Here is a 26,879-nt window from a genome sequence, read left to right as displayed (position 1 = left end):
CTGGCAAATTATCCAACACCTTTATTTCCAATTTCATTGCTTCTTTGCGATATAAAAGTCAAACTTCCACAGATAGCTCTTCAGAACAAAACCTACATGATTTATACACAAACAGTTCCACACAGCATTTATAATGCACAATACAAAATGTGCACTGCGTGGATGAGATACAAACTGTGTCTCATGTCACGATTTAAACAAGTGTTAAGTTATATAGAGTAGGGCTGATGGTTATGGTCCATAGGGACAGTTGCAGGAACTGCCTTAAAGCACAGAAAAGACACAATTCTGAAAAGCTGCTCATGTCTCATCCCCCATCCCTAACTTGTTGTTCAGGTTTGGGGGAAAGGCTTGGTCCTTCTCCATATTCATAGAACAGTTCTGAATTCATCAAAAATGAAGCTAGGCACGTGGGCTTCAACAACCTGGAGTAAACAGGAAGGCATGGTTAGGTGTTTTCTTCATTATTCATTGTATGCTCGAGTCACCCATTAACAAGCACATCTGATCTATGAACCAAGCACCGGTTCTGACCTGAATCATCGAGGTACAGCCTATAGCCAATGGGATTATTCACATGGGGCATTAAAAATAAATTATAGCAGCAGGCTGCCCAGGGAAGTGTTCACAAACAACCACTGTCCCTGGAAGTGTTCACAAACCTTGTGGATGAAGCCCTCAGTGACATGGTTTAGTGGTGGTCTTGGCAGTGCTGGGGTAAAGGTTGGACTTGATGATCTTAAAAGTCTTTTCCAACCTGGTTGATTCTGTGATCTTCAAATGCAGTCAAATTGCACTGAACCCTAAAATAAAATCTCTACAAGACCAGACTTTCAGAACTTCCTTTGCACGTGAAATAAAGAAGGTGCCTGGGAAGCCATTGGCAGGAAGGGAAGGGGATCAAGGACTGGAGATGGTGTTTCACCAAAATTTAAGCTGCTGTTTAGCTTTTTTGCCCTGCATTTATAATACTGCTGTTTATTATTACTTAATTCTGCAACATCTCTGAACTTCTGTTTTATTTCTTCCTTTCCCAAAAGCTCCCAGCAATGTACAGGCTCTCCGAGGACTGAATGGAACAGCCTCAAATGTGCACAAAATAGAAATCCTTTTTATATTTTGTATCCCCTCTAGAAAATAGTTTTTCCATAATGATATAATATAGGAATAGTTACACAAAGTACGTAAGTAACACAACTGTAGCTCATAGAAGGTAAAAGAGTTTGTTATGAGCCATTGCTATCAGGCCACAGATTTTTCACCTCTATTTCCTTTTGGCAGTCTTTTACAGAACACCTGAAAAGGGTCAGTACTGCTTGGGCAAAGTCAGCAAGTCCATTATTTTGGGTATGTGCTTACAGATGATGCAGGTTCCAGAGTAGATACATGTGATCAAACTGCTAGTACATAACCACAGCATAAACCAAGATCTAGCTCCCCTGAACAGGTCTCCTGCTCACTGCTACATACAGGAGGCACGGGTTTCTTACCTTCCTTGGTAGCTTTGTGTAGCGAATGTAATCCTCCAGGAACATGAGGGCACCCACTACATCAGCAGGCATCTCTGGTATCTTCTGGCTAAAATTCAACCACCGTGAAGAGCAAACGCTTACTAGCTGATCAGTCGTTTGGATAAAATTACATGCAAATGCCAGCTTTCAAACACCACCATCTCCACTAGGTACCACGTGGTTCCATTACAGAAAGAAACAGTATTTTAATCTTGTACTTAGTCAAATATATTGTTGTTGTTATGTAAAATATACTCTGCTAGAAAAACATACTAAAAAGGCAGTGATAATACTACTGAAGTCCTCTTCACAGAGGTGATCCTTAGGGAATGAGTAAAACATGGATACCTTGTGCACTGCTCCATTGTTGAACGAATAAACTGACCGATGAGAGCCAGAAATTGTTCTGTGTATCTTGAGTGAAACTGTTTCAACAGGGTAAGGAGTCCCAGAACTAGAGGCAGCCAGTCAATCTGGTCAGCCGGCCGCTTGCACACCACTCCTGCACCCAAAACCCACCCCAAAACAGCACATGTTTATAAAACAGAACATATTCTTTATAGCAGAGGCTAAATTAGCTAAAACCATTGAGGGTTTTTTTTCTGTACCTCCCCTTCTCCTTGCCCACACAGAAAACTTGAAAACTAATGTAACAACTGCATTTCTTCCACAGCAAATGGCTTAATGATATTAACTAAGGCATAGGATGAAAAAGTCAGGAGTTTGGAGTCCACTTCCTACTCCACTGTATTTGGCTACAATATTATAACAAATCTGCCTGGACATAGAATCATAGAATGGTTTGGGTTGGAAAGGGCCAGAAGATCATCCGGTTCCAACCCCCTGACATGGACAAGGACACCTCATGCTAGACCATGTCACCCAAGGCTCTGTCCAACCTGGCCTTGAGCACCACCAGGGATGGGGCATTTACTACTTCTTTGGGCAATCCACTCCAGTGCTTCACCACCCTTACAGTAAAGCACTTCCTCCTTAGATCTAACCTGCATTTCCCCTGTTTTAGTTTGAACCCATTACCTCTTATCCTACCACTAGAATTTCTATGCAGATAATTTTACTATCTTCTCTACAGATGGTTTCACAACAGTTTTCACTAGATTTAGTCAAACAACAACTTATACTATACCTAAATTTCTGTTGTACTGAAGTTTCGGGAACTGGGAAATTAGAAAGAGGAAGTTGACAGTGGGAAAATATGGCAGACGTTTTGTTGTTATGTAGATCTGAGGGGAAAAGACAAAAGAGGAACACAGTTCTTCCAGGTATGTTTTTTTTTTCCTCAGTTAATAATAAAACAGAAAAAGCAAACGGTACTGAGTACTGGAATGTAAGACTGACCTTATTTAATGGATTGTGAATACCAGCTGCTTCCAGATAGGCTGTGATTTCATACAAAAGAGTGTTGTCTTCCTTAGGATAAGGTAGTGATGGGTTCTGATAATGTGCTTCAATGTCAGCCAGTATTGCTCTAAAAGGAAAGCCAATTGATTATATTAAATACTTATTTAAATTATCACCAATACACAATGCCACATGTCATAGTAATGTAAAACCCTCAAGGACAAACTTGTACATGGTTATAAGCAGGAGTAAACCACCTTTTTTGGAGCATCTTTTTACAAACATCAGATTTGTTTCAAGATCAGCATCACACATCCTCACTGCTCATTCTTCTCACCCAAATCTGACCTCAAATCCAGGTAGAACCAAACAGATTACTTGCAAAGTTACTTATCTTTACTGGTTTTGTTGGGTTCAAATTCAAATACTCATCAACAAAAACCTGAATGCATTCAGACTCCGCATTTTGCCATAATCTAGATTTTAAGGATTGCTGAGTTGATAACAATTACACCACAGTGATACATGCAGCTCTTCAGCACATTTGGCTTCTTACTTATTGAGATTCTCCAAAGCAGCAGCCAAATGCTTGGAGTCAAATCTGCAGGAGTAGTTTAATTCATTGGTAATCTGGCGTCTCAAAATCTGCATCTGACCAACCTGTTGAATCAAACAAACATAAAAAGGCTGAGGTGTTAGACTGAATGCAATGAAGGAAGAGTAAAGTCAAACTAAGGAAAAGCTTAGTAACAGTTCACAGTTAAGTAGATTACTTTCTGCAGCTAACAGCCTTTGTAGGGCTGCCCAAAGCAGGGACATACATAGTGGTAGGAGTAACTTCCCTAGTTTGGTCACAGGGCCAGCAGTCAGAGCTGACAGACTCCAGTTGCAGAGTGTGGTCAAAGGAGAAGAGTAGTCACAGTGCTCAAGATTTACACAGACTTCATGGTAGCAAATAGAGACAGTGTGAAGGCACTAAAAAGGTAACAGGTACAAAACCCCAGTTACTTGCTGGTTTTCCATTGGTAAGTGAAAATGCTTGTACTCTTTTCCCCATCTCTCCCCAGACCTTAGGTCAGCAATGGCAGGGATAAAAACCATCAGAGAGGCTTCTTGCAGTCAACCTTTCCCTTTTTTCCCTTACCTTTCCTCTTCTCTTCAGTACCACACACAAACATTCACAGTGCTCTGAAAGAACTAGTCGCAAAATATCATTACAGAGAGATGATAAGAGACATGTTAATGGGATCAGGTAAAACCTACCTTCATTATGGAGTCTAAATATGCTGTCCAGATCTTCTGAGTTTTTGCAATTGCTGTGGAATAAACCTTGTTTGAATTTGCTGAGAAAAGAAAAAAGGGTGAGGCATTAAAAAGAACGAGAAAAATAAACACAAGTGTACAAAGACAATGGCTTTCTTCTGTCTTAACCAGCAAGCACTTACCTATAATTCCTTTGAGAGGACTGACAGCATTCATAAGTGCTTTTAAGGTATCCTGTACTGTCCTGTCACGCAATATATTTCTCTGAAACATACTGAGGAAATTCTAAATAAAAGAAAGAGAAGTAAAATCCTCACACACGTACAGTATCTCCATGGACAAAGAGTTGAGGAATTCCATAGTCAGACTCTGTGATTTTCTGAATTATGCTAATCACTGTTAGGACAATTCATGGATCCCCTTCGTCGATATGTTCACATAAAGGCATTGGGGAAAAGTCATTATATAGAATTGACACCCTATTTAGATCATATAAATATTATATAAATATATATAATATTTGATATAATATGATTGATAATATAATATGATATATGATATATAAATATTTATATAAATATTTATATCACCCAAATGATCTAATTCTTTTTTTGATATCTAGACAGAAAAATAGAAGTTGTGCATCCTTAAAAGTGGATCTCGGGTCAAAGTGTACACCTCCAAAAGGCATTCCTTGCAATCCAGTGCTTGATGTAACACACAACCTGGTGTTACATAGCAGCATTTATTCAAGAGTACTGACTTTCATGATTATATCTGAAACTGAATTCTTACCTTCAAGTATATTCTTACCTTCATGCTTGAACACACATTTTTAAAATGCATTTGATTTCAACTTAGCATTTCAAAAATGAACAGATTTTTGTATTTCCCTAGAAGCTATTCAACAATAAAAGCATCATGACCTTGAGAAATCAGAGTTCAGAAATTACCTGCAGCTCCTTTACAATCATGAAACACAGCAGCCTGTCCAAGCCATTGAGGCCAAAGGTACCTAAAGTATCTTGGATCTCAGAGAAAAGACGACTACTGGTTACTTCCTGGTGGGTTTTGATATCATACCAAGTATTCATTTGGTCAATGTAACACGTGATTCTGAGGGAAAGATAAACAAACAACTACTTCAGAATAATATCCTGCAGATAGTTCCTGTGCTAATCTGAGTAATGTGTTATTCAGCCAGAGATTAGAAAGACCCTTTTCAGGTCAGATATAAGGAAAAAGACCTTTACTGTGAGGGTGGTGAGGTACTGGTACAGCTTGCCCAATGAAGTGGTGAATGCTCCATTCCTGGCAGTGTTCAAGGCCAGGCTGGACAGAGCCTTGGGTGACATGGTTTAGTGTGAGGTGTCCCTGCCCATGGCAGGGGGGTTGGAACTTGACGATCTTAAGGTCCTTTCCAACCCTAAATATTCTATGATTCTATGACTCTAAGCATCTCAGGTGAAGTTTAGTTACTCTTCTCTCCACAGGGATTCTGTCACCCCTGTTTTCTTTCTTCTCTATTTATGTAACACACTGTGTTCCTTCTTGGGCTAAAATCACAGCTTTTCTAGACTAATATTTAAAATGTACAGGACTGGGCAGATTTGGTTTTAGGTAAAAAAGGTGATATGATAGCTAAGGAAAAACTACTTGTTGCATATTTTCTCGTTTGTAATATGGTGGAATTGGAGCAATCCAATGCATGGTGCTGTAACACAAGTTTGTGGACACACAGTACTTACTTTGGGTCAGTGATCCGCAAGATTTCTCTACAAAGCCGACCAATAAATGTTACAGATTCATCCACAGGTGTGAATTTTGGTATTGGAATATGAGTAGACTGGTATATGCTTTGCCAGTCTTGAATCTGAAAAACAAGTTTTAATTTGCAGTGTTACCATTGCACGGTTTTAATTTGATTAGAAACATTATTCCTTTTGTTTACACTGTAAAACAGTATCTCAAATTATAGACAGCAAAACACTCCAAAAACCAAATAAATCAAAAGGAATGAGCCTAATGACAAAGAGCAAGCAGAAAGTAAGTGTGGAGTTTGAGAGAACTACCTACACGCCTGGTGAGAACTGCATCTCCTCCCTTCTGCAGTAAGACTAGCCAATGTTTTGTTAGCCAAATTTAAGATCTGTCAGTCCACCACTTGTGAAGCAGAGCCAGTAACTATTGCAGTTTCCCTCACCTACATTCTCATGGCTAACAACAGATTCAGAGATGATTACCGTGATTCAGTAATTATTTTTTACTCCTTTTTACAAGGAGTCACGTGGAAAAGATGAGGGCACAAGTTACTCCTGGGGAGATTCTGACTCGACACAAGAGGAACATTTTTCACAACATGAGCAACCAGCCATTGGAATAATCTCCACAGGGAAGTGGTAGATTTCCCAACACTGGTTAGGGTTCAGCTGGACAGGGTGCTGGGACACCCAGTCTAGGTCATGCTTTGCCTAGAAAGGTTGGATCAGATGATCCCTGAGGTTCCTTCCAACCTGGTGTCCAATGATTCCAAGATATTATTCACTGGCAAGAGATACTAAAATATCCTGTTTAGGGTACTTTGTTCTTCTTATGTATGACTAATGCAGTGGTGATGCTGAAATCATTCAGAAAAAAGCTGGGGGCAGATGTTTTACACAGTAGTTAGCACATTTAGTCGAAGTCACACCAGTATAAACTGTGCACAATTAGGTATATATGCTTGATCAGCCACAAACTTTAACATCCAAATATAAAGACATTTGTCAGCTTTTTACTTGTTTTTGACTAGCACCTTTGTTCTTAAGAAGTTATTGCACTCCTGTTCCACATTGTAGTTAATAATACGAGACACTTCCTCTTGCCATATCTTCAAACCATATATGTTGACATAATCCTGGATATATTCAAATGAGCGATGGAACCCGTCCATTGTAGCTGCCATTTCTTTCAGCTTGGGCATCAGTTCACTTGGCTACAGATGGGAAAGACACCAAAAAAGAAAAAAACAAAACTGTGAACAGGCAGAATACAAAGAAAACGTAAAAGGCTTCTAAATGCCTTTACACAGCCACCTCTGGAGGATTTCACTATGCTCCAGCCAGAACTGAAAAGCACAGAAATTTGTCAAAGGTTGTTTGATATCTGAAATAATTCTTAGTATTTTTCCTTCCTGCTTCTAATGTTTATTTTAGGCTTCTGTGGTACTATTGATTCATCTATGAGACTCAAGTATTTGGACAGGATCAAAGCAAGGACTCGCACTCCTTATTCTACCATTGCCTTTCTGCATTTACCTGGCTTATACATACCATGTTTTATCATCAGTCGTTACAAAGACAGACCTGTGAGCTCAGAATTGATAGGACATTTGGCAATGGAAAAAAAATAAGTGTTTTGAATCCTGTCTATTCTTAGCAGTTTTAAACCTCATTTTAATATTAAATAAGTCATTACAAGTAACCTTTAAAAAGTTCAAAAGTTGCAGGTTTTTTTCAAGTATGAATTTTCTAGAAACTAATAGAACAGAAGAGGTCCCACCAAAGCCAAGATACATAAAATATAAAATCAAATCAAGCTTTTACCCACCTTGGCTCTGGGATTAAAGATAAGTCCCCTGTGAAGAGCTAGGGCTACCCGTTTTACCAGCTCCTTCCTTATTCCATCCTCTAGTAACTGTTTTGGGTCCACCTAAGTTGAAGAAACATTTTTTTCTTAAAGTCAGAAAGGTATAAAAACACATACAAAGGGTTTAGTTTGTATGGAGCTATTAAGTGCTTACAGTGAACTGGAAAGCACTGCAAACAGAAGTACTTTCCCACCAGCACCTGTCCAAAGAATAAATATTTAAATACTTCTAATGGATAGTACATTTTGAACTTGAGCAGCAAATGTTTGCAGTTCCCATATTCGCTCTTGTCTCATAATCCATGGGGAATCCTGTACAATTATAAGAAGCCAGTATGCATTAAGAAGTGTGTATTTTTTCAAGAATCCTTGCTCATGGTCCTGAAAGAGGTATCTTAATGTAGGAAATGCAGTCTTTGCCAATGGAAGAAACAGTTCTTCAGAAATGCCTTCCAGAAGGGAAAAAAAAGCAAAGATCATCCATCAAAGTTGATGAATCTATTTACAATGAGGACTGTGGGTTCTTAACTACCTTAATATGGTTCTTACCCAGATGCAAAGTTTGGCATCACTGAAAATTCATATGCAAACTGACTTTTTCTTGTCTTTTTAGCTTCCCTCGAGGTCTTAATGTGCTGAAATATCTGTGCTAAAGTGCTAACTGCCACCAAATGACTTTTTCCTACTTAAATAATGGAATATTACCTTGATGATACCAACTAAAGTAGTTTTCATCATGAGGATACCTTCAGTGAAGATGGAAATGGCATGGGTTAACTTGGCAACCTTTAAGAGAAAAAGCAAACACAAGTTATTGAAGTGAAGCAATAGATTCAAATATTTACTCTAAAAAGATGAAAGTTCTTTTCCAGTGGTAGCTTCCTATTTTAGATTAAATTTGCACTCATATAGTTTCAATTTTACATCGTGTTCTATACTTTGTTATAGTATAATTGACAGCACAGGAAAAAATGCACAGCCAAAAAGCTGACAAGCAATACAGCTTTAACTGATCAAATCAAAGTGCCTCCATCCTGTCTTCACATCTGAAGGCAGCAAAGAGCTTAACCCTGATGGCTTATTCAATCTTAGACCTTCTGGAACAAGCATTCCAGAAGCAGAGGGCTTCATTTCAGACTTGGGCTTTTAGGGTTCTCTCTCCTGCAAATAAGTCTCAACATCTTTATGCTTATTTATAATTGCATTTGGTTTTCTTTCCCTTTTCTGCAAGATCAACATTTTAAACTTTCAAAAATAAAAGAGCAAAAGTGACTCATCTGTCCTCATGACACCTCAGTAACACTAGTCGTTTTTAATTCTTACTCAGTCAACAAATCTGAGTTCACTGTGGGAGTGTAAGTCTGCGGAGCTGTACCTATTTAAATTTACGCTGAAGCTGGCCACCTATAAGGTATGCTTTATTGGAATTCCCTGTTTTAACTGCACCTCGTATCGCGGTCCAAGCTGAGCATAATCTCGCAGCTTGTCCTTATCCAGGCGAGTAGGCACTTCAATAATATCATGAGTCTGAAGCTTTATAATTTTGAGAAGAGATGTAAACATGCTTTCTGGAATTATCTGGAGAACCTTTGTAAATGAGAGAAGAAACAGAGTCAGCACATTCTTAACAAAAAATTAAAAATCATTGAATGCTTTGGGTTGAAAGGGACCTTAAAGATCACCCAGTAACCTTCAATTAAGAAAATGTAATTAGAGAACAAGAGAATTCTGTTTCTTCCAACATGTACCTTTCTTACATAGGAAACCAACTCGCCAGAATAATACTGTGATACACTGAGAAGATCAGGGCTGTTTGCTTGATTGATGCGGAGAAGTGGCAAGTCAAGAGCAGACGCAAGCTAGAAATAAAGGTAACATTTTAATTGCACATCTGTTTTTCTAATGTAAATTACATGCTTGAATTCTCTTGCTCAGGCTCTTAACTGACAATTCAAAGCACTGGATTCTTCCTACAGAGCAATGTTATATCAGGTTTGCCAATACATAAAAAAAACAAAACCAGAAGAAAAAAAAGTAAAAGTCAAAAGGTCCAATGGTCTATAAGGCTAAATTCCTCTTATTATTATTTTGTTACTGTATTTTTACACCTTCCCTCATACTGTTTCCCATTCTTTTTTCTACAGAAAACATTTCCAGATCTTCATCATGACAGACAAAGGGCATAGCCAACATAACTTCTGTAATTCCTTCAGCCTCCTCTGATATATATGCAGAGGATCCCATCCAATGTCCCTAGCAAATAACTGTAATAGGTAGAAGCTGGATGATGAGACTTACTTGTCCAACAACAGCAATATAACTGGTTGCATTAAAAAAACGTGTAACTTGGTTTAAGTTTCTTTAAAACTAACCTTGAGTTAATTTAATACAGTCTAAAAAATATGGATGTAGACAATGTTGGCAAAAGGAAGTTTTGACCCTTTTATGACTTCACAGACTTAAGGCCTATTTAACAAATGCTTTGGTTGACCTGCAGTGTTCAAGTACATTACATTAACTGTTGTTCACACTTACCTTTAGGAAAGTGGCTCTGAGTTTAGTTACCATAGATGGACTGACTCTTATGCTTTCCTGCATAATAGATGTAAAGCTGGGGTAGGAAACAAACAAAACAAATCAGTTTCTTCCCTTGAAACTCTTATTTTCAGCTATTAAATCATATGTCATCAGCACCAGTGTAATCTAGAAATGGCACAGAAGACCACTGAAGAACTTCAGTAGTGGGGGATTTTGGTCTTTAGAGATACTGGTTAGAAAAACCTATATGATAAAGGAGTAGGTGGGGCAAAATGGAAGGGCATCTGGAAGCATTAATAGCCAAGCAGCTCAGCGTAATCACACCACGGAAAAGGTATTCTCTAACGTTTTACTTTCCTTGTTCATTTTTGGTTGAAAGGGGAATTCTAGCATTTTGGAGGACACTTAACTAGACTAAAAGCTGGAGACAGAATCTTAGAAAATCATTATAGTTAGAACAGGACAGACAGTAAAAAGTTACAGTATCGCCTAACCTGCAGCTAACAACATGCCAAAGATGGCTGTTGGCATGTTCTCACTCAACTTGATGAGACTTATGCTCAACAACTCATAAAACAAGGCTTCAAGACCATTACTAAACTGGACAGTTTATAGTAATAATACTATTTACACAGGTTATTTCCCACAAGTTTCACAAATGATGACTGACTTGGAGGAAGGAGCTCCTGCTAAGATACCTGTCAATTAATTGCCAAGCATATGAAAGATCACCAACAATCTGCATGGTGATCAAGACCTCTTCTTTAATGTTGATAGTTCGGATCATCTGATGGAGAAACCTGCGGGTGTCAGCCAGAAACTGGCAAACCTGCAGGTTAGCTTCCAGCTGGTGAAACTCTTGGACCTGTATTTAAACAACAAACCCCATCTTTAAGGGCACGAATACAAATACAATCAGTAAACTGACATGTTTCTTCATGACATTATTACAGTAAGACACTTAACAAATCCTGGACTACTTTAGAGTGTGTTGAATAAGAACCGTTGCAAAGCTACTCGAGGAGGTGTACTGAGTTACACCATCTTGAGTATTCTTTTATACCCTGGAAGGAGAAGGTGTGCACACAAAACAAATATGGATATTTTTATTTTGCTTTTCAAATTACCCCCTCTGGCTTCAAACGGATTTCTTTTCAGAATTTCTAAAAAAATGAGTAATGCTGCTGAATGTTTAATACTGAACTCATCACTTTGAAAAACCCTCCAAAGCTGCAGCTCCAGGTGGCATGATTTTCATGATATCTCTTATTTTACAATCACAAGGTCTATAAGCAAGTGCTGCAAAGATCTAAAGACACAACTGTTAAACTGCAGATCTACTCATCTACTGGAAGTCAGTGCATGGGTACCAAATGCTATTTTTCAAAAGGCTGAGGTCATTTATGTCAAAATTCCTTTGCCATACCTCCTCCAATGCCTGTATTAGCTGCACAGTTTTTCTGCCTGCTGCAGTTGAATCATCGTAGTTTAGAGACATTATTTGCTTGGAGATTTCTCTGAACCATGCCTGAAGATTTTCTGTGTGAGAACAAGTAAAACTGAATCAAATCTCTGCATGTGTGAAAAAACCACAAAGACACAAAGGTTATTTTAAAAGTTTTCATCTTAATTTTACATTTCTGGTCTTTCAACATCCAGATTTGTAAAGCGGCAAATGCTCAGGGAAGTTTCACATACAATGTTGAAAAGAAACAACTACCAACACAAATGTGCATTATAAAACCTATACAGAGAAAAAGCCCTTTAAATCACGAATTTGTGCTTTATGAACTGTATTACAACGTTAATTGCCTTGGCAGGTGTAATTTCTATGTTTTAGCTACAAGTTTGCTAACATCAAAAAGGTAAAGGGAAATACTTCAGTAAGGTAATTCTGGTTTTATGTGGCAGCAAGTGAGAAAACTGCCTGTATTCTAAGTTCCGTTGTTTGGGATCGATCGCAAATGTTGCCCTAAGGTGGACACCTTCAGCAGTATTCCTGGTCAAGTAAGAGTTATGTACAATTGTCATTCTTACACCAGGTCAAGGAAAGAAAAATAAAAGTGTCAAAAAACAAAACAAGAAATTTGGAAAGAAATACAGATTCAACACTTTTAAGTCACTGGAGAATACCACTCAGTGAAGTCAAGAAGTAAAAGAATGAGAGGAGAGATTAAACCATCCCTATATTTAATGGATATGACCTTCATGATCCTTTGTACATAGAACAGAGTAACGTGAACCCCATTAAACACAGGGAAGGGAACTGGCATTTCATAGTCTTAGATGGTATATCTAAAAAATGTAATAAAAACATTTTCAAAAATAGGGCCATCTAAAGATTAGGTACCTAAATAGGGCATACATATTGAATGTATGCAGAAAACCTAATCAAGATACATCTAAGACTCTTCTGGAGCAGCTGAGAAACATGAATTCTTTTTCTTATTATCAGTATTAGTGTCATGTATTTTCTTTGGGTATCAGCTTAGAAATAAACAAAGTTATTCCCCCCTCCCCCAGTTTAGTTTTTAACAGTTACCATTTTTCTCCACCCTAGTAAGAGGTTTAACTCCTGAGAAGACATCAGCAAGCTCAGTCATCCTTTCAGATCCCTCTTTTTTATAGTTCTCCCATTTTGTTTGTTTTTCTGACAGCATCTGCTTGAACATCTATTGCAAAAGGAAGCATTTGGTTTACTGAACTGGAGAGCAGGCATACTACAATACATGAAATATAAGTTCTGAAAACAGGTGGAACAGACTTATGATGATTACTATGTAACTTCCAAGACCTTGCCAGAATATTAAATACCAAATTAAAACTATGAAGAAATGCAGCTGGTGCGATGGACAACCTGTCAGTGATGCTGGCTCTGCTTTACTATGAGGATGGTGAGGCACTGGCACAGGTTGCCCTGAGAAGCTGTGGCTGCCCCATCCCTGGCAGTGTTCAAGGCCAGGTTGGATGGGGCTTGGAGCAACCTGCTCTAGTGAAAGGTGCCTCTGCCCATGGCAGGGGGGTTGGAAGTGAATGATCTTTTAAGCTCCCTTCCAACCCAAACCTTTCTATGATTCTATGATGACATACAGTGATGGAAATTATCTGAATTTTAAAAAACAGTATGATGCAGATACTGTTGATTTTTAGCCACTTACAAAAATACCTGTTAACGTTTTTAGCTTAGAGATCCTAGAAAACTTAGGTCTAAGGCTGACTTATACTTCACATAATCATCTCAGCCTATCCAGAGAAATGTGAACTTAAGCACACTCTTAATTCTACCAGGTTAGCACCAGAGTATCAATGTGGAATCTTTTAGAAATGGCAGAACTTCATACATAGATCTAAGAGTTTTCTTAGCAGCATATCCTTAACATACAGAGGCGTCTGTCTGTTTTCAGGCTTCTGCCTGAAAAAGAGAGGTATAAAAACCTCCGCAGGATAAAAACTTCCGCAGAGTCCTCTACAGATTTTATTACATCTGTTACCAGGATGTTCATACAGAATCCTGGGTAAACATAAACATGCTGGGCAAGAATGAAAACTGCCAATTACTGAGGAGACTGCAAAAGTCACTTCCAAGCAACAGTCATTTGTAATCTTCTATAGAAAACTCACAATTAACATAGGGAATTATCATTGTGATTTGCAAGTGGGCTGCTTGGTAAATGTACAAGTACTATTGAAGTCTTCAGCTCTGTTCTGCCATCCAGGGGAAAATACTGAAGAAGACAGCAGCACATTACCTCTTTCAAAATGAATTCAAACTGAGCCGTATCCAGAAGAAGCTGGAAAAGGATCCTGGGATTGTACCTTGAGTCTGTTAGAATTTGATCCTTTATCTGGCGGAGACGTTTGTTATTTGGATCACAAGCTGAAAATGGAAAGACAGCATTTCTCCACTGTTACAGAATTTGGCCAAGCTTTTCAATCTTTGTAAATAGACTCTTTTTACCAAAACTTGAAAGCATTTTGCTCTGATATGTTAAGTCCCCACTTGTTCTTCATTTACATGGATCTTACGAACTTTCCTTGTATGAGCCTTCCTTAGAACAGGAAAGAATTAAGGTTTCTGGGTTGCTTCAGCCTTCTTAAAACTCTTCTTTAGGCTTCTGCGAACTAAATGAGAATTTGTTCCACCTGACACATGGAGGTGTAACAGAAGCCCTCTCATATACCAAGAAGCCTCAAAGATAGCATAGGCATTCAACCAACAGTGTCTAAATAGGTAAGTTTACAAATCCAAACTCATCTGAGAGACATTATTCAGTTTCAGTTGACTTTCAGTTCAACAGAATAAAACACTTGGTTTTAAACTATTAATCATTAAGACATTAAGAAATTGGCTACTGCTTTCATTCTGGTGCTATGTAAAACTTTCAGAATGATGCTTTAAGTGATAAGGTAGAGGAATATCTGATAAAGTTTCCATATTTTTCCTGTGGAGAACTATTTGACAGGATCATGACTTTTTATACCTGTGTCTGGCTCACAAGAATTCAGGCAATGAATATGTGCTGGTTCAGCCAAAGGAGTTAGAAGACTAAGCAAAGCAAAGGAACAGCTCAATAATTTCCTGAAAACACTAGATGAAACCCTTCTAACTTTTACGGCAGCACACAGTGAATTTCCCTCAGGATCAGCATGGAGCATCTCTAGAGCAGGATTTACAGCTCTGTAATGAAAGGTGTGCATGAAGTTTTACCTGTGTCTGCAGTGTGAAGCATAAGCCAGCGGATGGTGACATTGCAGTCCCGGAGGCAGTTCAGCAGCTTGGGAATATTGTCCAGCACCAGCTCTTCTCTTAGACAGCCCTCTTTCAGAAACTGCTGTATTTGGGTGTGCACTCGCTCAGTGACTGCAGCATATCTGCTTGCCTTCAAATATACAAAGCTTGCATTAATATAATCCTTGCCTTAATTGTGCAATGTGACTGTGGCTTCCCAGAGAACTTAAAGGGCACATAGATCCAGAAAGTGCTATGAAATTTATCATTACTACTAGTAGTAATAGGATGCAAGTTAATTTTAAAACAAAGAGCTAGGCAAGAAGCATGTTTCAAAAAAGCAACTTGTAAACTTCCTGCGTTCCCTTATGTACTCTCTAGAAATTATTCCTAAAAAACGATACTAGTATTTTATTGCCTAATCAGGAAGAACAACAACAACAATCTGTTCCAGAATGGAAATACTTGTTACGAATTAAATGTCAGTTCTACTTAGTGAACTTCTCTCGTAAAGATGAAGGAAATATTTCCACTTGTATTCCCTAAGTTTGCTACACAATACATAGTACAGTTCTCCTAGTTAGACACTTCTGTGTGTTCTCCCCTGAGCACTGGGGTCAGATTATAAGGAGGCATTTAGCTCTCATCAGTCAACCAATCTGTTGATTGGGTATACAATATTATTCAGATTTTTAGGCATGGAAATAATTATTTCCCATCAAAAGAACTGACTGCATTGCATCATACAATATTCTGGTGTCACTCTTTTAAATCAGATCCCTTTTGCAGATTATTGTTTCATTTGGGATGCCCCATTTAAAACTGATGAGTTCCATGCTTGGTCAGCAGAAATCTGTAACTTCTAAAAACTGTTATCTATAAAAGACCAAACACTACAGTCAGCTTAAGACATCCCAGTACTGAGCAACATGATGAGTGCTAACATCTATTTAGTCAAGTCAGAACACAGAAACATGTAGGAGAAACAAACACTGCAAGAGGAAATGAAACAAGCAGTGCTGCAAAAACTAGATTTTGAAACACTGAAGTATCTTTCACTCAAAGTTAAAAATTACATACTCAAAGCATTGTATGTGAATGTAATGCAAATAATCGTAGCCAAGAAAGAAAGAGCCATGCATTATCAGTGTCATATTACTATACTTGAGATGACCACACAGCTTGAATCTTGCTAAAAATACTGAACTCTGGTTTATATACCTGCTCTTTGACATTTGAAAGATCCAGCGTGTAGTTGAGGGCAGTTTTAGCAGCTTTGTAGGGTTCCCATGCTTCTGCTAGATTTACAGTGATTCCCATGTAAATGCTTATCACCTAAGATTGGAAGCAGGAAACAAGAAGTTGCATTTATATTAAGGAAAAGACATACTTTTTATTTAGCAATATAAGCAGAAGGCAGCATGCTCTGGGTATAAATATGAGGTAGCTAAACTTTTTGGGTAGCTGTAGTTTCTGCTCCACCACCTTTGGAAAACAAAGAGTAAGATGGCTCTGAAGTAAAAGGTACACAGTTAATTAGAGGCTTGGCTCTGAAAACAAACTGATAGTTCTTTCAGTCACTATTTATGATCCTTGGCCTCTATTTTTCATCCCCCTGAACTTATGACTTCTTTTTCATTTCTATGATGCTATGCAGAAGATGGGGTGAAAGCAACTGGGGAAACAACTATGATGGGGGGAAAATTATTTGAAAGAATCCTACTCTGAAAATGCCCAAAGGTCCAAATTGAGATGTAATTTAATGCTTCTTCTCTGGCGAGCACAAAGAGAAGGAAATTATGTTTCCATGCTGTGACATTTCAGGATCAAAGAGGAATTGATTTCAGACCATGAGCCCAAGTATGAGTGTGATTAAAAATAAAGAATTGTGATTGATTTACATGTGTTTGTAAGATACTTGATTAAAAATGGAAGCCTTGGGTTTCTGAAAGATGAAGGATATACAGATCTGTGGCATTATGAACTTTGTCACACTATTGCTCCAATATTCTTCCATTCAGGGATGCTCACATCTAGGAGAACAATGTCAGCTTTTGAGCTCTTCCGACAGTGTCAAAAAGGAAGCCAGTGAAGGCAAATGGGACACTGCTCTGCTGATAGGAGGTTCCCTCTCATATTGTTGAAGTGAAGCTCATTATTTCCTGTAGATGACAGTTCCTCAAAAGGCTACACTTCAACTGCTAACAATCATTTGAAACCAGCCTAAGAGTCAAATATTCTGTACAATACAACCAGCTCATCCATACCCCATAACAAGAAAATAAGTGCTGTATTAAAGTAACAGTTTGTACTATGAAGTCAAGTGAGTAAAAATGCTGGCATAATAAAACATTCACAATGTCAAGTTCTAAAACCAGCCTTCAGTATCTTGGAAACTAAGGGATTCTAATGTCTGTTAATACAGCCAGCTCTTACAGTGTCTTCCCTCCTTTCTTCACTGTTCCTCTTCTGGTCCAGAAGAATATAATTTGAAACCAACAGAGATTAAGAAACTATAAATTGATTTGTGTAAGTCTGATTCCCTGTGATACAGACTACATAGGGACTCTATTGTTACATGCCAGCCTATTTCAGTAGCAGTTTTTGCAGACTAGGGCCTCTGGAAATCCTACATCTCAATACTGAGAAACACACAGTAATTCCATTTTGAACACTGCATCTGAAAAGGTCTACAGAATTGCAAGGAGTGACTGGTTTTGCTTCTAAAGTTATTTGGAGAATGGCACAGAACGAATCCTTGCACAAGTTTTCAATAACATCAATGTGGGGGGATTTGTTGGAGAGAAAGACTGCCATCCAGAGTGTCCTTTGATAAGCTGGTAGAATTCACCAGCAGAAACCACACGAAGTCCAAGAATAATAAATACAAAGTCCTGCACTTGGGACAAAACCAAACCCTTGCAACAGCACAATTGAGCAGGAGAGGACCTAGGCACCCTGGTGGACAAATTTAACATGAATCAGACACACAGTCCTCATCACAAAAAGCAATCAGACATTAGGCTACGTCAGCAAGACTGTACTCAGCAGATTGAGGGAAGTGATTATCTCCACCTAGTCAGCCCTCATGAGGTCCCATTTAGAGTCATGTGTCCATATTTGGGCTCTTCAGTATGAGACAGACAAGGACAAACTGGAATGAATCAAATACAAGTCCACTAAGACGCTTAATGGGACCCACTGTGTAAGCGGAGGCACAGGAGATCGGTTTGCTTAAGCTAGAAGAAAGATGACTATGGGACCTGACTGTTCTTCTACTACCTAGAGGGAAGTTATGAACAAGGCAGAGCCAGACCTATCTCAGAAGTGCAGAGTGAAAAGACAAGAGGGAACAGACACAATCTACAGCAAGGGAAATTCCAGTTGTAAAGAAGGAAGAAATTCTTCACCATGACAGGATTAAGCACAGCCACAGGTGCCCACAGAAGCTGTAGTTTCTTCATTTAGGTATTTTCAAAACCAATTGAGCAAGGTCTGAGCAACCTGATTTAACTTTGAAGTTAGCCCTGCTTGGAGGACAAAGATGGACTAGAAGATGCCTATAATACTTTCCAGCCTTCATTTTTCTATGATTCATTTTATCATGATGGGATCAGAGTGTAGCTTATTTAAGCATTTGAGAGGATAATCAGTACTTTCAAAAGATAGCCTTCCATGCTTATCCAGAAGGTTTGTCTCAGACCACTTCACTCTGCACAAAGTACAATTTCCGCACTGAAGAATCTATTCTAGTTCCAGGACATGATTATTTTCTATAATGTATACTGTAAAAATAAGGTAAATTGTTCCTATAAAATTAAATCCAGAGAGCAGATTTAAAAGAGAATTAATATTTACCCAATTATCTGGAAAGTATTTATCCACTATCTCTCTCATTTTTGCTTGCTGAGTGTGAAGAATAGAAGGGTCAAAATATAGTATCACATAGAGCATTGCAGCCTGAGTTGCCAGAGCAGTGCTGCGGTGTTCTGGTAATGGGTATGCTGAAACCTAGAAAAAGGGAACAAAACAAAACAGAACATATTATAATGCAACATAAACCACTTGAAAACACTATGGGGTGCATTAAAAAGTATAGTATATAGATACTAGGAGGCAAGGAGGATACTATGTAAGCTGAACAATTGTCATAGTTAAGAACTGCGATATTAGTGCTCCTTTTTAAACACATTGTCTACTGAGGGGTGATAAATCTCTTTGCAGTAACAAAAAGAATTGGAAACTCAGAAGGAATGAGTTATTAAGAGCAGCCAATCATTTATGATTTAAAGACATTAAACAAAAAAGGTTTTTTTTACTGAAAGGTTAGCCAAACACTGGAGCAGGCTGACCAGAGAGGTCATGCAGTCTGCACCTCTGGAGGTGCTCAAAACCCAACTGGATACAGTCAGCTCTAGCTGACTCTGCTTAAGGCAGGGGGTTGGATGAGGTGATCTCAAAAAAGTCCCTTCCAACCGCTGTAATTCTCTGATTTTTATTTTTTTTTTTGAATGCCACAGTTGAATAACTAACCTGAGAAACTGTTTTCCATTCATCTTTAGATCCTTCATTTATCTCACAGTAACTTACCTGGTTATAAATGTCATCTGACCGCAAGCGGCCAATAACCATGCTAATGAATGTTTCACTTATGGGCACCCTGCTGAAGTAACTCTCAGGGTAGTTTGGAGGTCTTTTAGCTCCAGGTTGGCTCGAGTATCCAGTGCTTCGGAGCAATTTACAGATATCATCTAAATTGGAATCAGCAGAGGAACGGGCTGCACTGTTTCACAAAAGAAAGGAACAAAAATTGAGCTGTAGGACCTAACCATTTCCTCCTCTCCCTCTCCTTGTAACCATGTCTTTCTTCCAAGAACATGATGAGACACTAAGGTGTGGGAGATCTGTGGTTGTTTACTCCATGAATATAATGCTCATCATATTATAAGAGGACACTAATAGATGTCCATACTGGAATCCCAGATAAGCACAGAAAACACAAACGGAAAAATGAACTTTACCCAAGGAACAGAAACAAGTAGCTTTATATTCAGAGTTTAGATACCAAGAGGCATTAACAGGCAAAGAAGCATAGGAACAGTATGTCCCCTTTTTTATATGTGTGAAAGGATTTGCACTGATACCTTTTGAGACACTGTCATGCAATGATGCTGGCAACCTACCTTTGGTTTGACTAATCAAGCTGTGTAACTACAAGTGCGACCTGTGACACATTTATCATCTAGATAGGACTTTTCACCAAAATTTGCTTGCACGTTTGGAAACCTAAGATACTTTCATAGCTAATGCTTTAAAGCAAAGCATTAAAGGTTTAGCTGAATGTTTATTTGCCACTGGACTTCAAACTTCTGTTGTGACGGAAGGAAAAATCTGTTGTCCAGTTTTTCAGCCAGACCTGCAAGCAGAGCTAAAGCAAGCAGTTCTGTTGATATTCAGAGAGCTCTGCTCAGTTCTCAGTCTATCTGTATATAGTCAGTCGATCGAAAATGTGCCCATATTTCCATTCACCTCAATTCGATAACCCAGGTAACTGATTATATTGCATGTTACATTCTTTCAGCCTTGAGGGCTTCTGCATATCAATATATGTTACCTATATCTGTAGTAGGAAACCAACATTCTTTCTCTGACTTCTCCTTCAATCTTCTGGTCAATGACCAATAGCATGACTCCATATAAATAGAGTGCTTCACACTGGAAGAAGAAAGAAGGAAGGAAGGATATCACAGAAACACGATTTTGTAGTAAAAACAAACATGTATTGGCAAACTAACCCAAAGTGAACTACGTATGTCAATGCAATATGAAAAATGGCTGTAGATTTTTAGTCTTTGTCCTCCTTAAAGTGAGTCATAGCATTTCCATGCATTTGGTAAGCTGAAATCTTTGTCTAATTTGGCACTAAACTATTTGGTTCATTTTCTACTTTCAATACTTACTAGAAGTTGTTTGCCATCTTCATTAAGGAGGACTGTTTCTAATGTTTGCTGGATGTAAATTCCTTCATTGAGGTCATCTAAATATCTAGGAATTATAACAAACAGATGGTCATTGACTATTTTGCTCTCAATTCATGTGTCCTCACAGCTCAATTGGTCAATTTTCTCTGAAAGTCAGCAGAACATCAGACCATATCCCTAGTCCAAGCAGCATGGAGTTTTTCAGACAGATACTCTAGTATAAAACGAGAGGCTGGAACACCCAGCTAGAGTCAACCAGTTGGCAAAAACCTCCTTCCATAACCTGACCATGTATGTGAAAGACACTAGAGTATACTTCGTAAATTACAGCTAGTATCTTCTTAATCTTCTTATGAGTATATAACAGCCCGAGAAGAGAGTACTGAAAAGGCTTCTACTCCAAAATTTAGCAAAACTGTCTATTTTTAAGTTACCTCAAAAATGCCTCCTGGACATACCATGCAATTTTGAAAGTAGAGCTAGAAACAAGAGTATGTTCATTGCGATTAACAGAAGATTTTTTCCTACTAAAGGATATTCCAGTATCACTACTTATTTAATAAGTATTGCTAAATATTTAAAATTAACCTTATCATATAAGTTCATTAACAAAGCCAATTCTTATGCTTAAGATTATTTGGAAATTTTTCTTAAGAGTATTTAACATACCTTTCACATTGTTTTTTACAGGTAAGAGTAGCAAATTTGAGAATATGGCAACTCCAATGCAAAATTAGGCTCAGGAAAATCAGGCCAATGAAAACTAAATAAAAAAAAAAACCTATATGATATTCTGTTTTTCAAGACCACAGAAACCCCTTAGTTTAATAATATGGAGTCTCCTTTCATTAAGAAATCTTCAAGACAATCTCCAATAAAGAAGAAAAAACAGCTCTTGCTTACAGTTGAGGAAATGAGGTAGAGAGGTTAAATGTTTACAAGTCATATTTTAAGCTGGTAAGCAGGAGTAAAAGTTAATGTTCACTCCAGCAATCCAGGTTTCCAGTTGCAAGTGTATTGAGTCTCTAAGGAAAAAGCTTCTTCTTATTAAGACTAAACAGTAATCTAGTCTGAGAAAAGACACATTTATTTAAGATACCATACCTGTTTAAATCGACAATGTATTTATGTATACTCTGGAAAGCTAGATAAAATCTTGTCAAAATTTCAATGTTGTTTTCACGAAATTCTTCATCTAAATCCAGTAACTCAGGTTTGGCTTCAAGTTTGCCTTCACATGTCTCAGGCCCCTAAGAAAAGAAATTCATCTTTAGACCCAATATTTGATTTTGACCTCTATTTGATTTCTCTTCAGTAGAACCGAGAACATATACAACCACTGGGCACCCAACACCAGAATGAGCATTTCTTACCAAAACAAGGATCTGTAGTTTTCCAAGCTACTTTATGACTGAACATCAGTTCTGCTTTTTACACCCTGCGATGATTTTAAATGCGATTTATCCCATGTAACCAAATGGGAAAGAATAGTTAACGTTTTTAGTAAAGTCCCAATATATCTGAAGCCACTGTGTGCTTTTTGCAGTGGGAAAAATCTCCCTGCTGGATTTTTTTTCCTTTACACATTTTATCTGATTGATTTCCCAGATAGAAATTTTGGCCCACATTGAGGCCCACAAAGCTTAGTACCTTCCCATACATTTAACTGCTTAAAAGTATTAGGCCTGTTTTTAACAGGCTCTGGATCTAGGTTAGTCTTCCAAATTAATGCAGAAACATGTTAATGTCATTAACAACTATGTGGGGAAAAAGAGTTGGATGAAGAGCCTGACTTCCTTAAGGCAATGGCACAAATTTTTCTAACTATTTACCACTGTCAACATTTCTCCTACCCACCATTTGGTCTTACCATTGCCACTAAACTGAAAACACTGTTAACGTTTAATTGGAAATATTGTTGACATTTCATTGAAAATACTGTTGATGTCATTTCACAGACCACTTACGACAGTATGAGATCACTTCTTAAAGGGATTTGGTCAATAAAAACTCTGTAAAAATAGCTAAGAAGAGTTAAAATATCAAGGTTAACAACCAGCTGAAAATGTCTGTGTGGTTTTAAAAATGCTCTTCTGCTCTTCTTGTGCAAAATACCTACATAAAACAAAGGATAAAGCAGGCCCCACACTGCCTATTAAGTTCAAACGACAAAGTAAGCAGCCTGAATATTCAAAATCTCAAAGCTCTCATTAGGTAAGTCTAAGAATCATGAATACCAAAATGAATCATTTGCAATGAAAATAGATGTAAATTCACTAATCTCTGCTTTAGAAGTACGTCATTTATGGCTTTTGGGGTGCTTACCCTGAAAAGCAGCAGCACTGTATGCTTCCTTAACATTTAAAACTCCTGCTATTTTAGGGATAATTGTATTTCTTATCAATTATACCTATCTGCTTTTAAGTTTTCAAGTAATTTGTGTAAGAAAAGAGAAGACTTCCGTCAAGCACTTCAATCTAATGTTATCTGGGAAATCTTTTGTGCTCAGAGTTTTCAGTGTCCAAGGCTCACAGTCAGTGCTTGAAATTTACAACTCTTAAAAATATCCCACAACCTCCTCCCACCACACACTTTACGACTGACACTTCTTGTATTGTACAATCCAGATAAAGTCAGCCTACATACTTCCTTAGTATTCATGCTGAAGAATGACAAAAGGAAATAGGTACTGCAAGAAGCTTAATTTTGTATGGGAAATAAGGGTTCCTCATGGACACTACTCTTTGATTTATTTCTTTATTCAGCACAAGTGACAAGTCCAGTGAAGGAACAATCACAGCACTGTCAAACAGGAAAGCAGTTTTCATGGCTGCAAAGAATAAGCTACAGATAACCAAATGAAGATGGCATCCTGCCCATGGTACTGCTCCAAAAGAAAACAACCAACTGTAAATGCTCAGAACTAGCTGGTGAAAGTATAATATAATATTTCTGCAGGAAGCACCAATAATCAAAATAATAATGCCACCCCCCAGAACCCAATACTCAAGTTTTATACAATCAGTATCAACTTAAGTTCACAGGCTGGATGACTAATCAAACATCTTGAAAGGTGCAGCTGGGACCACTCTTGAATACACTTACAACTACCACCCCCTTCTTGCCCTGATACTCTTATCATAGGTCCAGTTATATTTTTATTCTGCCTAGGGCTCCACGCACAGAACCTTCCCTAAGCTGTTCTGCCTATTGAAATGAGCAAGATGAGGCTGAGCAGGATCAGAAGGATATAAAATACAAGACAGCCCAGAAGCAGAATGTTAAGATGCAAGCGTATCCCAATTGCTATCTTGCTTTGGTGAATTATTGGTAAATCTGAGCAAGTAAGAAGCTGTAACAGTCAGTTCTGAAGAATGCTTCTAATAAACACAATAGTCAGGAATGGCTGTTTCATAACCTGAAGCATCCTCATGCAGGACACCAACGCTTTAAGGTCAAGTTTAACAGTAAAAGGATTTACCTTAAAATAACTGAAATCAAATATGATATCCCCATACTTCTGTTGATCAGCTTTGTCCTTTAGCCTGAAAACACCAGGAATAAATTCGGAAAGTCTCAGAAGTTCTGCAATGATGGCATTTCCACAGGAGACAATCCGAAGAATTGCCTGACCACAGAGATTGTTTTCAGCTAGGAAATCAACCATGGTGGAGCTGGACGTGACAGAGCAGCAGGAGTCCTGCAGTCGGAGTCTGATTGTTAGCCTTTAGGTTATTTGATGAAGAAAATCTGATGACAACACTAGCTGCGCCATTAATAACCTGTGAAAACAAACCCACACACATTCAGAGTGCTTATAGTAGCCACTTTGTGGCTACAACCAACAGTGATTGTAATAGGCTTTAGAAACAAAGAAAACTTCTATAGCAAGTGGAAACCATACAGCTCCAGTCCTTTATTTATTGCTGAATAATATGGCTGGTCAGCTTCCACGCTGTGGTTGCATTTCTTCGTCAGTTTTATTTATTGACGTGTTTCCTGCAAGATAGAGAGCACCAGGTTGCTAAAAATAAGCTTTTGTGTTTATCATAGAATGGCTGGAAAAGATCTTAAAATAATCCAGTTCCAACCCCCCTGCCATGGGCAGGGATGCTTCACCCTAGAGCATGTTGCCCAAGGCCTCGCCCAACCTGGCCCTGAACACTGCCAGGGATGGAGCATTCACAACTTCCTTGGGCAACCCATTCCAGTGCCTCACCACCCTTATGGTAAAGAACTTCTTCCTTATATCCAATCTGAACTTCCCCTGTTTAAGTTTTAACCTGTTACCCCTTGTCCTATCACTACAGTCTCTAATGAAGAGTCCATCCTCAGCATCCCCATAGCCCCCCTTTAGATACTGGAAGGCTGCTATGAGGTCTCCACGCAGCCTTCTCTTCTCCAGGCTGAACAGCCCCAACTTTCTCAGCCTGTCTTCATACAGGAGGTGCTCCAACCTCTGATCATCCTTGTGGCCTACTCTGGATTTGCTCCAGCAGCTCCATAGGATCAGCTAGGTTGGAAAAGGCCTTTAAGATCAAGTCCAACCATTACCCCAGGACTGCCAAGACTACCACTAAGCCATGTCCCTGACAGTCTCATCTACACGGTTTTGAACACTTCCAGAACAGTGATTCTGCCAGTGCCCTGGGCAGCCTGTTCCAATGCCTGAACACCCCCTCTGGGAAAAAATTGTTCCTAATATCCAATCTAAACCACCCCTGGTGCAGCTTGAGGCCATTTCTTCCTCTCCTATCACTTGGTACTGGGAGAAGAGATTAACCCCCACCTCACTAAAACCTCCTCTCAGGCAGTTGTAGGGAGCAATAAGGTCCCCTCTGAGCCTTCTCTTCTCCAGACTGAACAACCCCAGGTCCCTCAGCCGCTCCCCATCACACTTGTGCTCCAGACCCTTCACCAGCTCCATTGCCCCAGCACTTCAATGTCTCTCTTGTAGCGAGGGGCCCTGAGCTGAACACAGTATTTGAGATGCAGCCTCACCAGTGCCCAGTACAAGCAGATGCTCACTACCCTGGCCCTGCTGGCTATGCTGTTGCTGACACAGGCCAGGATGCTGTTGGCTTCTTGGCTGCCTGAGCACAAGCTGGCTCACGTTCAGCTCTATCAGTCCACATCTCCAGATCCTTTTCCACCAAGCATCTTTCCAGCCACTCTTCCCCAGGCCTGTAGCATTGCACGGGGTTGCATGTCCTTATGCTGGGGACACCAGAACTACACACAGTACTCCAAGCGAGAACATTTATTGGCAGTTACGAGTTGGCTTGGTTTTTCACCAAACAACCGAGAGGACAGAGCTTCTCCCATCCCCAAACGGGAACGGGGAGTCGCGGTGCGGGTCATCGGTGCTGCCACCAGCTACCTCCGCAGGCCCACGGCTGGCTCCAGACCCCGCAGCACTCGGACGCGGCTCTGAGGTACTCCCTCCGTGTCCCCGGGCCGCTCCCGCCTCCCTCCCGCCGGCGCCCTCCCTCCCGGTTTGAACCCCGCCTCGGGCAACCACCGGCAACCGTTCCCCCACCCGTCGCTCCCGCCGGTTCCCCTCACGCAGCGGCCTCTCGGCTCACCCTGCCCTGCCGTTGGTGCGGTAAGCAGCGGCATCGAGGGGGTGCTCAGCTCCGCGGGCACCGGCGGGGAGCTGCGGAACCGGGAAGCGGGGAGGGAGACGGCAGCGGCGGCTCTCGGCGCTGCACGGCCGAGCCCGCCCATCACATGACGGCGCCGTCATGTGGAGAGGCGCAGGGTGATGAGGCGGTTCCGCTGCCCGCCGGGCTCGCCTGCCCGGGCGCTGCTCCTGCCGCTGGGAGGGTCGGTGTGGGGCTGCCTGCGGGCCGCGGCGGCTGGGATTAG

The 26,879-nt window shown here is 39.5% G+C and overlaps 2 protein-coding genes across 7 annotated transcripts in view; one reads left to right on the top strand and one right to left on the bottom strand.

Moving 5' to 3' along the window:
* WASHC5 (WASH complex subunit 5) lies at positions 1 to 26,714 on the bottom strand. 2 transcript variants are annotated; one of them, XM_061447726.1, is made up of 29 exons: positions 26,597 to 26,714; positions 24,493 to 24,793; positions 22,116 to 22,261; positions 20,991 to 21,075; positions 20,645 to 20,745; positions 19,621 to 19,813; positions 18,889 to 19,041; positions 16,252 to 16,365; positions 15,010 to 15,181; positions 14,051 to 14,178; positions 12,844 to 12,973; positions 11,728 to 11,840; positions 11,000 to 11,166; positions 10,299 to 10,374; positions 9,512 to 9,622; positions 9,210 to 9,350; positions 8,469 to 8,549; positions 7,725 to 7,826; positions 6,931 to 7,110; positions 5,885 to 6,009; positions 5,090 to 5,252; positions 4,319 to 4,421; positions 4,137 to 4,216; positions 3,430 to 3,533; positions 2,871 to 3,000; positions 2,659 to 2,755; positions 1,860 to 2,013; positions 1,491 to 1,578; positions 1 to 425 (listed from the first exon to the last, which is right to left on the bottom strand). In XM_061447726.1, the coding sequence occupies exons 2-29, from the start codon at positions 24,676 to 24,678 to the stop codon at positions 369 to 371; spliced, it is 3,480 nt and encodes a 1,159-aa protein (XP_061303710.1). In that variant the 5' UTR covers positions 24,679 to 24,793; positions 26,597 to 26,714; the 3' UTR covers positions 1 to 368. The 2 variants fall into 2 exon arrangements, with proteins under 2 accessions (XP_061303710.1, XP_061303711.1); XM_061447727.1 differs by lacking the exons at positions 1,491 to 1,578; positions 1,860 to 2,013.
* Positions 26,492 to 26,879, top strand: part of NSMCE2 (NSE2 (MMS21) homolog, SMC5-SMC6 complex SUMO ligase) — a 131,787-nt gene continuing 131,399 nt past the window's right edge. The window contains exon 1 of one of the 5 annotated variants that reach the window (XM_061447732.1): positions 26,492 to 26,616. Coding sequence is in view for 2 of the 5 variants with exons in the window: in XM_061447729.1 (XP_061303713.1) it covers positions 26,776 to 26,879 (104 nt within the window). In the remaining 3 variants the exon portion in view is untranslated. Of the gene's footprint in view, positions 26,617 to 26,708 lie in introns of those variants that run through there. The other 4 variants (XM_061447731.1, XM_061447729.1, XM_061447728.1 and 1 more) reach the window with 4 other exon arrangements.

This window comes from Pezoporus flaviventris, unplaced genomic scaffold (genome assembly GCF_033815535.1).
Source record: "Pezoporus flaviventris isolate CSIRO_AGI_PZ_B2104156 unplaced genomic scaffold, CSIRO_AGI_Pfla_v1 ptg000007l, whole genome shotgun sequence".
Lineage (NCBI taxonomy): Eukaryota > Metazoa > Chordata > Aves > Psittaciformes > Psittacidae > Pezoporus > Pezoporus flaviventris.
This window is presented reverse-complemented; position numbering and strand designations above follow the sequence as displayed.